At 45.1% G+C, this 15,368-nt stretch overlaps 1 protein-coding gene and 1 long non-coding RNA gene across 13 annotated transcripts in view; one reads left to right on the forward strand and one right to left on the reverse strand.

Moving 5' to 3' along the window:
• ZFHX3 (zinc finger homeobox 3) overlaps positions 1–15,368 on the forward strand; it is a 253,340-nt gene that overhangs the window by 220,904 nt on the left and 17,068 nt on the right. For all 4 annotated transcript variants that reach the window (XR_010837960.1, XM_059043842.2, XM_067020240.1 and 1 more), the window contains 2 exons: positions 9,407–9,540; positions 9,694–9,894. Coding sequence is in view for 3 of the 4 variants with exons in the window: in XM_059043842.2 (XP_058899825.1) it covers positions 9,407–9,540; positions 9,694–9,894 (335 nt within the window). In the remaining variant the exon portion in view is untranslated. The remainder of the gene's footprint in view (positions 1–9,406; positions 9,541–9,693; positions 9,895–15,368) is intronic.
• The window catches only part of LOC131744416 (uncharacterized), a 198,617-nt gene that overhangs the window by 3,808 nt on the left and 179,441 nt on the right, over positions 1–15,368 (reverse strand). For all 9 annotated transcript variants that reach the window (XR_010837967.1, XR_010837966.1, XR_010837962.1 and 6 more), the window contains one exon: positions 6,958–7,204. This is a non-coding gene — a long non-coding RNA (uncharacterized lncRNA). The remainder of the gene's footprint in view (positions 1–6,957; positions 7,205–15,368) is intronic.

Here is a 15,368-nt window from a genome sequence, read left to right on the forward strand (position 1 = left end):
CCGGAGGGCACGGGGCATCCGCTCCAGCCCAGGGCTACTGCGTAGGAATGAAGGTCCTGTTGCCGGATTTTCCACTTATCTGGAGGTCCTTGTCCTTCTGCTTTGTATGAAACTCCCTGTTTCATTTTATTTTATTTATTTATTTTTGGCTACATCAGGTCTTCGTTGCGGCACGTGGGATCTTTTGTTGTGGCGTGCAGGCTCCTCTCTAGTTGTGGTGCGATGGCTTCTCTCTAGTTGCAGCGCACGGGCTTAGTTTTCCTGTGGCATGTGGGATCTTAGTTCCCTGACCAGGGATCGAACCTGCATTTCCCGCATTGGAAGGTGGATTCGTTTTTTTTAAAAACATCTTTATTGGAGTATAATTGCTTTACAATGGTGTGTTAGTTTCTGCTGTATAACAAAGGGAATCAGCTATACATATACGTATATCCCCATATCTCCTCCCTCTTGCATCTCCCCTCCCACCCTCCCTAACCCACCCCTCTAGGTGGTCACAAAGCACCGAGCTGATCTCCCTGTGCTATGTGGCTGCTTCCCACTAGCTATCTATTTTACATTTGGTAGTGTATATATGTCCGTGCTGCTCTCTCACTTCGGTCCCAGCTTACCCTTCCCCCTCCCCATGTCCTCAAGTCCATTCTGTACATCTGCGTCCCTATTCCTGTCCTGCCCCTAGGTTCTTCATAACCACTTTTCATTTTTTAGATTTCATATATATGTGTTAGCATACGGTATTTGTTTTTCTCTTTCTGACTTACTTCACTCTGTGTAACAGTTTCTGGGTCCATCCACCTGACTACAGATAACTCAGTTTTGTTTCTTTTCATGGCTGAGCAATATTCCATTGTATATATGTGCCACATCTTCTTTATCCATTCATCTGTCGATGGACACTTAGGTTGCTTCCATGTCCTGGCTATTGTAAATAGAGCTGCAGTGAACATTGTGGTACATGACTTTTTTTTTTTTTTTTTTTTTTTTTTTTTTTTTTGTGGTATGCGGGCCTCTCACTGTTGTGGCCTCTCCCGTTGCAGAGCACAGGCTCCGGACGCGCAGGCCTAGCGGCCATGGCTCACGGGCTTAGTTGCTCCGTGGCATGTGGGATCTTCCCGGACCGGGGCACGAACCCGTGTCTCCTGCATCGGCAGGCGGATTCTCAACCACTGTGCCACCAGGGAAGCCCATGACTCTTTTTGAATTACGGTTTTCTCAAGGTATATGCCCAGTAGCGGGATTGCTGGGTCGTATGGTAGTTCTATTTTTAGTTTTTTAAGGAGCCTCCATACTGTTCTCCATAGTGGCTGTATCAGTTTACATTCCCACCAACGGTGCAAGGGGGTTCCCTTTTCTCCACACCCTCTCCAGCATTTCTTGTTTATAGATTTTTTGATGATGGCCATTCTGACCGGTGTGAGATGATATCTCCTTGTAGTTTTGATTTGCATTTCTCTAATGATTAATGACATTGAGCATTCTTTCATGTGCTTGTTGGCAATCTGTATATCTTCTTTGGAGAAATGTCTATTTAGGTCTTCTGCCCATTTTTGGATTGGGTTGTTTTTTTGATATTGAGCTCCATGAGCTGTTTGTATATTTTAGAGATTAATCCTTTGTTGCTTCATTTGCAAATATTTTCTCCTATTCTGAGCGTTGTCTTTTGGTCTTGTTTATGTTTTCCTTTGCTGTGCAAAAGCTTTTAAGTTTCATTAGGTCCCATTTGTTTATTTTTGTTTTCATTTCCATTTCTCTAGGAGGTGGGTCAAAAAGGATCTTGCTGTGATTTACGTCATAGAGTGTTCTTTCTGCCTATGTTTTCCTCTAAGAGTTTTGCAGTGTCTTGGCCTTACATTTAGGTCTTTAATCCATTTTGAGTATTTTTTGTGTGTATGGTGTTAGGGAGTGTTCTAATTTCATTCTTTTACCTGTAGCTGTCCAGTTTTCCCAGCATCACTTATTCAAGAGGCTGTCTTTTCTCCATTGTATATTCTTGCCTCATTTATCAAAGATAAGGTGACCATATGTGCGTGGGTTTATCTCTGGGCTTTCTATCCTGTTCCATTGATCTGTATTTCTGTTTTTGTGCCAGTGTCATACTGTCTTGATGACTGTAGCTTTGTAGTATAGTCTGAAGTCCAGGAACCCGATTCCTCCAGCTCCGTTTTTCTTTCCCAAGATTGCTTTGGCTATTTGGGGTCTTTTGTGTTTCCATACAAATTGTGAAATTCTTTTGTTCTAGTTCTGTGAAAAATGCCATTGGTAGCTTGATAGGGATTGCATTGAATTTGTAGATTCCTTTGGGTAGTATAGTCATTTTCGCAATGTTGATCCTTCCAATCGAAGAACACGGTATATGTCTCCATCTGAGAAACCCAGCAATCTTTATTTAAACCCTGGTTAAAAAGAAACACCTGGGTGAAGGGGAAACGGACCTCTGTACTAATCTTGCAACTTCCTGTGAATCTATATTTCCAAATAAAAAGCAAACTAATAACAACAGAAACAACACTGAAGAGCTTCTGGATTTTCAAAGTGCTGACCTATCTGGTTTATCTTTGAGTTGGAGGAGAGAAATAATGAGCCATTCCCCGAGTATCAGTAATACCCATCTGTAGTATAACTCAAGTTTTCTTTGAAATCCTCCATGGAAACAGGAAGACATGTCTGGTAAGTGGGTGAGGCCTGTGTGTCTCGCTCTACCTACCTAGGCCTGTTCTTCTCCTTTTTGAGTACTTCTCTAAAATGCTTTCAAGAGACATGCAGGAGCAGTGTAGCCTGCACTTAACTGAAACCAGGACTGTGTTTTGAATAGAAGGTTCTTACCCTCACGGGGCTGGACTCTAGGTGTGGAAGGGTCTAGAGGCCCCGCTGGGTGCGCCTTCGCCACGCACAGACTCCCCGATTCCTCTTTGAATCATCTTTAAGTGCTTGGTGAGAGGCAGAGCCGTGCATGTTTAGCGACCAAGTTGGCAGCCGAGCAGACCCTTTGAAGGAACTGTTGCTCTCTGTATTAGGGAGGGAGAGAATTTAGCCAGCTCTCTGGCCACTTTTCAAGTGCAGTAGCTCTGCAGGAGATGCGAGTACGAAATCCTAGCCTCTCCTCTGGGGAGGGGATTGCAAGCAGATGCCAAGAGCAGCTCCACATTCAGTGACAGTATGAGGATCACAAGTCCAGAGCATAGATTGACCCTCTGGAAACTGTGCATTTCTGCTTTCTAGGGGGGAGTGTTGGGCCTCTGAGAAGCTGAGGGGAAGGGGCTATGGAGAGGGCTCAGTGCCCCTTTCATTTCATTTTCATTATGAGCTAAATGACCACTTTCCGATATGGTGAAGCTTCTCTGACTATCGTGCTGGGGTCATTATCCCAACTCAAGCACTGAGTATGGAGCTGTGTGAATGTTTTTTTTCCTCCTTAGTCAATGGAGATAAAAGATTGCTGTAAATTTCTGGGGCAGGTGGCAAGCTGGTTTACGGAACAGAAGGCGATGAGAACCTCTGGCTTACGGAAAGTAGCATGAATTAATAATCATTTAATTGGCTCCTCCATTATGTTGCTGGTTTGGGAGATGGAAGTTTAGATGGAGGGGCTGTCAGTGGTACTTTAGCTCAGAGTCTGATGGTTGAGAAGTGGGGCTGGAGGCTGCCTTTGGCCGCTCCACAAGGATGACATGTCAGGCAGCATCCCAGGCCTTCAGTGGGCTCACCTCGGGGTCCCCAGAAGGAAGGGGGTCAGCATCTTGGTGAACACCACTTCCGAGTGCCACTACGCCATGAAGAGAAGAAACACAGAAGAAACTTCCCAGTAATGTGGACAGCTCAGCGCATGCCCAGGATCTCCCCAAGGGAGGACTCTGGCCAAAGGCGGGCCTGCGGCAGAGAATGTCCACCATGCCAACAACACCAATGGTGTGTTGAGTGAATGAGAAGGTCAGTTTTGCTCATGGAACTGAAACTTCCAGTACTTTTGATTGTCACGGAGGGCAAGTTGATGTCTTGGCAAATGATTAGGGAAAGCCAAAAACTGTGTACCTTAAGGTTCCATTTCTACTTCATTTCCAATTTTTCTTCAGGTTTCTTTTTCGGGAGGCAGCAACTCCCTGCCTTCCCTTGCTTCAGAGTTGTACAACCACATCACCAGGTGAGAAATGAGGCACGTGTTGGCATTAAGTCTGCTGGCAGTACATGGTATTCCAAGTACAGCTCTCAAGTTTTCTGTCACCAAGATTTCAGTGACTCAGATTTTAGTTTATTAGTGAGGATTGGGACTGGGTGAGAATTTGTTCTAGGAAAAGTGGTTTTATCAGGTGAAGTTAAAGAGACTGTGTTTCTACCATACTTGACCACTTGATAAGCCCCCTAAATTATACTGTTCTTACCTATTCTTTTTTAAAATTTACGTTTTATTTATTTATTTTTGGCTGCGTTGGGTCTTCGTTGCTGCGCACGGGCTTTCTCTAATTGCGGCGAGCGGGGGCTGCTTTTCGTTGTGGTGCGCGGGCTTCTCATCGCAGTGCCTCTCTTGTTGCAGGCTCAGTAGTTGTGGCTCACGGGCTTAGTTGCTCTGTGGCATGCGGGATCTTCCTGGACCAGGGATTGAACCTGTGTCCCTTGCACTGGCAGGAGGATTCTTAACCACTGCGCCACCAGGGAAGTCCCCTTAACCTATTCTCTACAGTTAGTCACCTCTTACCTGAAACCTTACTAGGCTTGTTTTAATTATTCTATATGCTTAGAACATAATAAAACCACTTCTTGAAAACTGTAAACAAAACTTGCATGAATTCATATTGGCTTTTTTCTCTTCCCTACTCCCTCTAATTAATATGACAAGAGGGGCAAATTTTTAAGTAATTAGTTTTAGAGGTTAAATACCCCCAAGCAAATATGTTAAAAACAAAGGATATCTGGAAGTTGACATCACGGAAATGATTTTTGTTTTTCCTGAGGAAGCCATGCACTGACTACTGTGTCTTTCCCTTTGAAATGAAATTCTTTTGCTTGGAATGTAGAGGAACCTAAGAGAATGGAATGGAGAATCATGAATCAGGTCTGCCTCTCAGTACTTGCCTTCGTCAGATATAGTGACCAACCCATCACAGTTTAAGGCGGAATGGTGGCTTTTGGCCCAGAAAGTTGACTTCGAATTTTCTGTACTCCGTAACCAGGACATGCCGGTCCTTTTCCTGACTCACCAGCGAGTTCAGTGGGGCAACCTTAACTTCTATCAAGTTGAGCAAGTGTTTGTCCACTCCTTAGGAGGTTTGCGTGGCGAGGAGTCCGCAGCTAACATCCTGTCAGGCTGTGCTTGGGGTTTGACCCTGCATTTCCCCGATATCGTCCCAGTATCCCTCTTGCCTCGCTTTATAGAGTATGTAATCGATGGCACTCGCATGATTCCTTGCCACGTTTTTAAACCCTCTGAAGTGCCAGGAGCCCAGCATGTTGCCTGTGGAAGATTCATTGAGATTTAACACATATTTTCATATGGCATAGCTGCCAACATGAGGCAAAATTGCTTTAACCAGCAAAGTAAAAAAAAACCACCTGATGTTTTGCACAGGATGGATCCAAATATCAACCTTTTCATGGACAGCTGAATTTAAATGCTAAACTCTTTAATTATAATATTAAAAATAATATAACTACATGACAAACTTAGAAAATGGGGAGAATGGTCCGTGATGCCGTCACCTAAATACAGCAGTCATTTTCTTCCAGTCTTTTTTTCTAATACCTATTTTTTACAAAGCTGTATCATGTTATAATGCATACGTTATCTTATTTTTTTTCTGATTAACATTCTCAAGGATTTTTTCCATATTGCTTCATAGCTATCATATGTAATGTCATCTAATACTCAGTAGAGTGGCTGTACCGTTGTTTACTTCACCGTGCCCTCCTGTAAAATATCTAGATTGTTTCCAATTCATTTTGTCACTATTGTAAAAGCCACTACAGGTAGTTACCCTTGAAGTTGTTACCAGTATAATCCAGTGGTTCCAGGCACTGTTTAAACTGTGGCTTGTCTCTGGAGCGCATCTATTTGTATTTCACTACTGTGACGTCGTAATGGCCTTAAAATGATCAGTAATTAATTTTTTAAAGTAATAATGTTTTCTAGACTGTGACATTGCTCTTGGAATTTAAGTCGGAGTTTCGAAAAGTCTTCAAAAAAGAAAACCACAGTACTTTCCCTCTTGGTATTTGTACACCCTCATTTACTTATGCTTACAATGTATGCTAGTGACAGAAGTAAAGGAGAAATTGATTTTGGGACTCTGGCCCTTTTGAAGTTGTTCAGAGAGAAGAAGCTTGAGAAAACCTTAGACTGTCATTGTCAGTAGTAAACCCTCTTCCAGCCTGCTGATGGAGAACTTGTGCAACTGTTTACCCAACTACAGAAATTTTATAAAATCTCTGGTACCGTGTCTTCATAGGGATTGATGTTTGAATGTCTGGGGTCAAGCTAGGAGGGGTCTGTCAGCCTCGTGAACCTAACTCTTTGGAGCAGTCCTCACATCACCCAGGGAAGCACGATGGGATTGTAACTGGGTGTTAACAGACTCCGATATAGGAAAGGCACGGCCTTATCTTTAGAGAAGAAGCCTAGCGAGCTGCAGGTGGCTAATGTCCACTTCTAGACAGATCTGATCTAATAAAAATGCAGACTGCCCCAAACAGAAGGGAGATGAGCCCCGGAAGTTTTTACACCAGTGGATGCAGTATTTCATATCATAGCAGAGCTGTTGTGTTACTCCAGAGAAAGAGGAATGAGTGAGCAAGTGCTGATTTTATTTTTTAAAACACTTTAGAACAGCTCCTTAGCTTGAGCTCACAAAGGAAGCTTTAGAATTGCAGAGCAATTTGAGAGTATGAAAAAAAAAAAAAAAAGGTAATAGAAGTCCCCCTCTCCATGCAGGGGGAAAGAATAGTGGCTTCTGAGACGGGAATTCTCACCTCTGCCACCTCGTCACCATTCATCATGCGTTCAGCCTTGAAGGACGAGGGTGGAGTCCGGTCCTGTGAGGACGCTAATGCTGCCCTCGGTTACACCACCGGGTTTGCTTTCCAGGGAGTGGATGAGTCGGGCGGTCTCAGCCTCCGCGCTCGTTCATCCACACTGCTGAGCAACTGCACGGTTGAAAATCATTCTGAAGTGGGGGTAGAGGCAGGTTGAGGGCGTTGACAAGGCAGCGTCAGGGTCCTGTAAAAGCAAGTGTTGTTTCAGGTCAGGCAGACGAACTAAAAGACGGGGATGGGTGTTCAGAATAGGAACTGTCTCTTGGCTTGCCCCTAGGGGAAGGAGGAGCAGAGAGCGGCTCTTTCCTAACTGTGAACCCTGAACCTAACCTAATCCTATAGATTGGAGGTGGAAATGGGGAAGGTGGAGGATGGCTCTGACAAATAAGCATCTGAAGTATCATCTAATGTCTCCAACCCACCCCATCTTTAGAATGCCTTTGAAAAGCTATAGAAGAGCTAACATATAGAAGACAACCAGTAAGCAAAAATGAAAAATGATGGAGAATAAGGAACCTTCTGGGGGCAGGAAGATCTTACGTCCCCGAAACATTAATTAAAGACTCCTATTGTGGGAGTGTTCGGGCCCCGTGTTCAGGCAGGGGCCCGTCACACTCCGAGGTCTAAAACCTGCGACGCGAGGTTTCGCGGGATCAGGTCTGCCGGGGGCAGGGAGATGGGAAGTGGGCCATGGGGGAAGCAGACGAGAATGGTACAGCACCTAGTTAATCGGCAGCCAGTCCATCACATTAAATATCCAGCCGTCATGTATTACCTTTCAAGTGAAAATGAATAACTCCCATTAAGAAGAAAATGGGTTTGAAGTCGATTCGAGACAGATTAAAGTACTGTTATGAATGTGTGTTGGGAGGAGGAGGGGTCCGTGCGTAATATGCTTGTCCTTGTACTTTTTAAATAATAGATGTTCTACAAACTTATGTAGACCAGGTTACCAAGATACTGGGGTTAAAGATCAGAAGATGTGCATTCTGGGAAGAGCATCCACTTCCTGGAATATTTCCTGCATTTTGCATTTTTTCCCCAAAATTATTGTGTGGCCTTACGATTTTAATGAATAAAATTGATTTTTTTACAACTGTTTATTAAAGCACACATCTGTAATGACAGCATCTTGGGTATCCACGTCAGAACAGATTTCAAAGCTGGAAACACATGCTAGGTAACTAGGCTGGATGAGACAGAAAACAGTTTGACCAAAGAGTAAAAATGAGGCTTTCTAAACCAGTGACCTCAGTGCTGAGTCAAACGATTTTTCAGTGAGGTAGGGAGGGCAGTGGGTATGTATTGTCTCACTACCATTTTCAGGATTTTTCTTCTTACCACTAGTAGCAAAATTCTGAAAAATGGAGTTCCCGTCCAAAGCAAGTGAGAGAGCCAGGCTTAAGATACTGACCAGGTTTTGGAATGACCAGATCTGACCATTTGGAGACTTGTGTTTATACTGGAAGAGCCCTGCTTATTTATCCTTCTTAAAACCCTTTCAGCCCAGCTGTTTTCTCATCAGAATCTTCCAGATCCCTTTCCATGCTTCAGAGAACTCCTTCCGCCAGCACTTCCATGCTCACTGTGCGCTGCTTCAGTCTCCTGTGGCTCTCCGTCCTCACCGGTGTTTTGTTGTTTTGGTGGAGTGGGGTGCAGAGGGCATGTTTCTGGCAAGCACAGAGGACACTTTCCCTCTGAACCACCCACTCTGAATAAACTCTTGTGTCTGGAGCACTGGCTTGATTAGAAGTTGGAGTCACGCCCTATCTAGTTCCACTCTTCAATTACTTCTTCTCCAGAAGCAAGTTGCTGAACCCAGACTTGACTTTTTTGCACGTATCTGTATGCAGATATGCGTGTAAACCTTTCTCGGGTCCGTCCCTTTTATCGTGTCTCCTGTGCTGGGCTGTGCTGTGCTGTGATTTCAAGAGCTGTGACAGTAAAGTTGGAAGCACATCGTTTATTACATCCATGAAAGCAGAGTGTGTCTGGTACTTGGGTTGACTCGTGGTTGGCAAAGCAATTGGTGAGACTTTCCCACCCACCCTCATAAGCCAGCAGATTGTGTCTTGATTGGGGGAGGTCAGAATAGACTGAATGTAGCTTAATCCAACTCAGAGCCTTTTCGTCCATTTCTGTACCTTTTTTCTTAGTGTTCAGTTGTTAAAGTTGTGTAGTGACAGTAATTCATGGGGGACAAAAAGAAACACTTGCTTCTTTTCTAGCATGTCTGATAAATCAGTCCGGATGCTCATCCTACTTTAATTTTGGTGTTTCAAGAAAATCCTGTGCTATAAATGAATGTTGATTTTCACCCAACGCAAACCCTCTGGGAGCTGGCCTGGTCTGGCTGCTGTATTACATCTTCTGTTTTTTCTTCCAGCATCATCAAGCCAAGCAGAGAAGGAGCTGACAGATTCTCCTGCAACCTCCAAACGCCTCTCCTTCCCAGGTAGCTCAGAGTCTCCTCTCTCTTCAAAGCGACCAAAAACATCAGAGGAGACCAAACCGGAGCAGGTGAGGCCAGAAGGGGCTTATGCTGGTGGGGGAGTGTTTCAGATAACTGGGGGAAGGGGGGGAGTGGAGTCTCGGGTGGGCGGGCTTGGGGCGGACACAGTTGCGGTGGGAACTGAAGATTCAGCCGGAGGGGTGGCTGTGTGTTCCCCACAGATGTACCAGTGTCCCTACTGCAAGTACAGCAACGCCGATGTCAACCGGCTGCGAGTGCACGCCATGACGCAGCACTCGGTGCAGCCCATGCTCCGCTGCCCCCTGTGCCAGGACATGCTCAACAACAAGATCCACCTCCAGTTGCACCTCACCCACCTCCACAGCGTGGCGCCCGACTGCGTGGAGAAGCTCATCATGACGGTAAGGCAGCTGGGAGCAGGACCTTGGGGCTCTTCTTTCCCCAGAGGTCAAAGGTGATGCAGCAACATGGACAGGACGCCGTGTTGCTGGAGGCGAGAGCCAGTGCAGAGTTGGAAATGTCAAAGATAGTCCTGTGGCCTTTGTTCATCTTAGACTTGGCCTGACTGTGGCCTAAAGGGCTGAATACATATGCATTTCTCAACATCCCTTATCATTCCCCTCTCCCCTCAGGACGCAGAGGCCTAGAGTAGCTAACCATTTACATGAAGAAGTTGTTATTCAGATTCTCCAAACCTTTACTGAGCAGGTCATCTTCTAGGTTGCTCTTAAATTCATGGTGTCTCATTTCATCCTCACAACCACTCTGTTTTATTTAAAAAGCTGGACACGTTTACATTAATGGCTGAGGAAACTGAGGCTCAGAGAGGTTAACTGACTTGAGGCCCCTGCAAGTGGCAAAGTTGCGATGTGAGCCCACATTCTCCAACTCGCAGAATGTCGCCCTGTGACGTGGGAGTTTCTCAAGTGGATGCGTTCATTCTCAAAGCAGGAAGATGCTCAGTTGGGTAGCACGTGGCGAGTCATGAACAAAGGCTTTGCATTTTGAACATGATGTTGCCACACCTGCGGGGCATGGCTCTGAGTGGCCACTGTAAACATGGCCCAAAAGATTAGTATGAGGATTTAAATCTAATGTAATGTGAAAACTTTTCAAACTGCTACAGGCGATACCAATATCCTGCATTCTGTGTATGCTTGGGCTGCTGGAAAGCCCTTTCCTGATCACTAGAGGAAAAACCCCCAAAGAGAAAAATCCTCACCTCTAACTTCCTTCAACAGTGGAGTAATAAGTTAATTTGATTGCCTTTTCGTGTGAAGATTCCCATGCAGGTCACAGACGTATAACCTCTAGGCATTTCCCATTCCACTTGGTTATGCAAAATTAATGAATAACATCGTAAATGATGTTTAGTCGTGAGGAACGTACATCTGATGATGTATCCAGAGAGGCTTAGCAGCCGATGGCAAGCTCTAAGGTGACCTAGCATGAGTTTCATTTCAAGTATAAATTCACTTTCCATGGGTATTTTCAAACAGACAGACTGGTGAACACTGTTGAAAGGTTCTCTGTAAGTGGAAACGTCCTTTTGTGGATGGGTGGGTTTCTGTTACAAGTTTCCCTGGAATTCTCTCCAGCCTTGGAAATAACAAGGGGGATTTTCTTCAGGCCTCATCATACTTCCCACGGATGGCCTGGAACCATGGGAGCCTGAAGGGACGGGAAGAGATGTGGGGAGGGTGGCATTTTCAGTACATCGTCCAGCTCTGGTGATTATTTTTCCTGTTTAATATCAGTCTGGTCTAGGAAATGTGAGCCTGTAGTAATCTGTATGATTGGTTTACATTAGACAGTAAGTTTCATTTCTCCATCCCTAGGGCCTACTATATAAATTATATTTCAGATATCCATTGCTTGTCATACTTTTTTAACAGCAATAGTATGGTACATTCAAAGTAGCAAGTCTGGTGGTCATTAGGAATCTTCTTCATTTATCAACAGGGTCTTTGAGAGCAGGGTGTTACTGCTGTGTTTGCTTGGGTACCAATCCCTAAGATATTTTTGGGTGTTACCCACTCAAGCAGTGATTCTCAACCTTTTTGTTTGGAGACTCTGGTAAAAACGATTCAGTAGCCTTACTGGGTATGCTGTGCACCCTAAAGTTTGACAACTACTATTAAGAACTCTTTCAGATATTCTCCATGTACACAATTGTGTGTGCAATGCCAGGGAGCATAGGGATACCCTAAAATCCATCCGTGGAAACAGGTTAATAGACCCTATTTGAGAAGACTCTCTAAGAACATAATTACATAGGAGAAACAGGCTCCCTAAAGGGGCTGTGCTTGGCACCTTGTACAGGAACCCCTGTGTACCTACCTCATTTGCCCATAGCAGACAATGGAGATGTTTTCTAAATATTTCTGAAAAAATGTGCAAATTGTGGGAAATGTGCTGGCTATAGGAAGTTCATTTGCTAGCAACAAGAGAAAGTAAATGGATTCAGAAATGAAGTTGAAAGCTGTGGGAAATGTAATCATAAGGGTTTTGCACTTGATTTAAAGGCGTATATAAGGATGATCTGGTACCCTGTCTTTGCAAGAGAAGATGGAGTTACTGCATGGCTGTCAGTATTGAGTTGGTTTCTCAGGTCATGAGGATGGTTGGCATTGAGCTAAATGAAGCAATTCCACCACCTCGATCCTGTAGCAGAATCAGCAGGAAGAGATGAGCAACCAGGGTTAGAGGGGAGTTTGTGGCCATACCTTGGGGTGAGCCCAGCATCCTATTTGAGGACTGGACGGCTGATCTTGGTCTCTACCCTGACAAATTAAATAGTTGCCGTTGTCCTTCCTCTGAAAAGTTTGGTGTTAATATGAAATTTGCAATTGTTTTACAACTAAGTGCTTATAATGAACCTGTGGTTAGAATCGTGCCCCTGGAGGATATTTTACAGAAATTTTATTAGAAAATTGGCCATGGGAAAGTATTGGTTAGGCTTTCTGACGATATATGTTTGTTCCTGGCCAACTAGAGCAGGAAACTCTGAGGATTGCCCCTCAAATCAGAGCTCCATTTCCTAAACCATATCATTAAGGAATGGTCAGTGTTCAGTCATTCATCCTCCAAGAGGAGAAAGTTATGTCTGCTTTATCCTTGAGTGGCTAGGATGAATGGCAGTGAGAGGAATGAATGTTCTTCCTTGCCAGATTGTTTGACTGAGTTCACTGCCTTTGGCTGCAAACTAGGAAAGCCTGGCAAAATCCACCAAACAGACAGCTCCTGGCAGACATGGGGTATGTCCAAGGTATCTAAAGCTATAAATTCTGGTAAATACTTTTTGCTGTCTGGGTCCAAGGTCCCAGGATCTGGCTTGAATTGGTTTTCAGTCTCTCTAAAAGTAAATTCCACCCTGATAAATGGAAATAGATTACCCTCTCTACAATGCCTTTCCGTTCAGTTGTAAATGGAGAGTGTTTTGAGGAGGCTTCATTTAATAATACCTTATCAGACAGCTTTCAGGAACCTGCAGTGTCTAATATGTCTGTTGCTATGGTAACAGCTGCTTGCTTATGCTCTGCATCTCATATCTGTGTCTTCCATGGGCCCCCTTCTTTTAACCGATGAAGGGGCTTGAAAAATATTCTCCACTGGGAACAATTGCAGCTCTGGCCCTCTGCTATGGAAACTGCACCCATAGCACTTCATTCTGCTCGGCCTATTGGAAACAGAGCTCCAAAGGGTGTCTTTACACACGTCATATGAAAGACGGAAATCTATAAAGCTTAAGGCGGTGAGACAGGTGCCCCTCCAGACCCAACTGAGCGACCCGCCCCATACGTCGGTTCCATAGAATTCTCACCTATTTACAGAGAAGTCCGAGATTCCGAATTGGTGGTGGGGATATAGGAGCTGCTGCTTGTGCCCTCCTTTGTCTCACGGTTTTAGGCGAGGAGGGATGAGGGCATAGGGGACAGGTTTCTGGCCCCGAGATGAGAATGGGAAAGACCATCTACAATGCATATCAGTAGTCTTAAATTATTCTAAGTGACAGGACACACCACTGGGATCTCGGAGCATTAATACGGGGAAACTGTCTTTGTTCCCCAATGACTTAACAAAGTATGACCTCATGGCAGAGAAGGGGGTTGGCTCTGGAGCAGCCCAGGAACACCTTTTTCTCTAGCCCTTCGTCTTCACCCCCTCTGGTATTCCTTAGTTATTCTGTATGTTTTGTACATGCACAGATTCCCCTTGGCTGCTCCTGGACCTGCACTGCCTGCAGGTCCCCTCCACCCCCAGCCCGCCCCAGCTGTCTGTCTCCTGTGATGTTTTCGGTCAGCGTCTGTCTCTGCTCATCGTGTGCCTGTGCATCCGGGTCTCCAGATCAGGCTGGCTGCTTGGCCCCCCTGCACTGGGGGCTCTCGGGTGGCCAGCAGCCCTGAGGCCATGGCACCCACTTGGGTACCAGCTCTCACTTTGTCTCCATCTCAGAGGAAGGTAATGAAAATAATCGGGCTTCATTAATTCCAAGCCCTGTGAGATGATAGCCATTTGGAGCCTGTTTGCCAATTAGATGGTCTAAATTAAAAGTGACCTTGGTATACTGCCACTGCTTGCCTCTCCAAGTCTAATGAAGCTTTTCTCTCCAATTCAGTCCCCTTCTCAGCTCTTTTTTCTCTCTCACTCACTGTGTGTGTGTGTCTGTGTCTGTGTGTGAACTGTTCATGTTTCCTGTTCTCCCACCTACCTCCTTTTTCAGTCTTTCTCATTCTTAGATTTAAAAATCTGGTTCAGGGCTGCATTTGTTTCTGGCCCATATGAATTGTTAATATGGCCCTACAATTCTTCCTCTTGGGTTTTAGTTTAAAAAAACAAAACAAAAAAAGATAGACAACGACATAGGAAGACATTTTAGAAGGGAAACGAGACAAAGAGAGGAACAGCCCTCTAGACTCTGCGGTCCAGCACCCAGCCTGGCACATTTGGAAGGTAGTAAAGGAAAGGAGGGAAGAACCTCTGAAGCTCCCTCTGCTGCTGTGAGTTGCCGGGGTTACTGGCTGCAGATGTGCAGAGACCAGCTGGCAGCCATTGAGGTCAGCGGAGGAAGTGAGCAGCCAGACCCTCACTGGCGCTGTCGACCATGGATCCCCCACTAGCGAGAATGCTCAGTTCTGGAAGCGGTTGGCTTTTAACTCCATGCTTCAGTTTTTTGAACAGGACCAATGCCTCATTCACAAGGTGTAGAGACTGGCCAGGTCTGTGCCAGGAAGGCCTGTGTCCGAGGCTTTCCTTCTTTTCTTCCCCTCCATCTGAGGTTCTTCATTCTTTTGATTTTTTTACTGAAATATGAAGGATTTGAGTCTCCTTGGGAGTCTAGGTTTTGGCAAATCTCTACTTTCACTTGGAATAGAGAGCCTTTCAGAAAGCAGCTCTCCTCAGGCTGTGGGGATGAGGGTCTCAGAGAAACCAAGTTCAGTACTCGCTCTAAGAAAACACCTTTGCTTTCCAGCATGTGGAACTTGTTGGTTGCGTTGATCTAACCTCAGATAGGGTGGCCTTGAGAGGTGAATTTGCATGAACAGTCCCGTTAAGAATTTAGTGAAGTGTGTATACCCCTTGGCTGCTCAAGTTGTGATATTTGGCCATTTCATATCCATGACCCAGAGAAAGCAAGGAGTGGGGAGGGCTCCTTACAATTCCAGCTTCTTCTATCGAAAGAGTCAACATCAGCGGCCCCTCCCAGATGTCACAGTGGGGACCAGACCCACATCTAAGACTCTGGGTTTTATAAGGTGTGTCCTTGGGGCTTTCAGGCCCACTCACCTCATAGAAACTTCAAAGGCGTTAAGTCATAATCCAAAATAATGGTGAACTGAACAGGAGGTAGGAACCCAAGTCACCTTTCCTAGTA

The sequence above is a fragment of the Kogia breviceps genome, chromosome 18 (genome assembly GCF_026419965.1).
Source record: "Kogia breviceps isolate mKogBre1 chromosome 18, mKogBre1 haplotype 1, whole genome shotgun sequence".
Taxonomy (NCBI): domain Eukaryota; kingdom Metazoa; phylum Chordata; class Mammalia; order Artiodactyla; family Physeteridae; genus Kogia; species Kogia breviceps.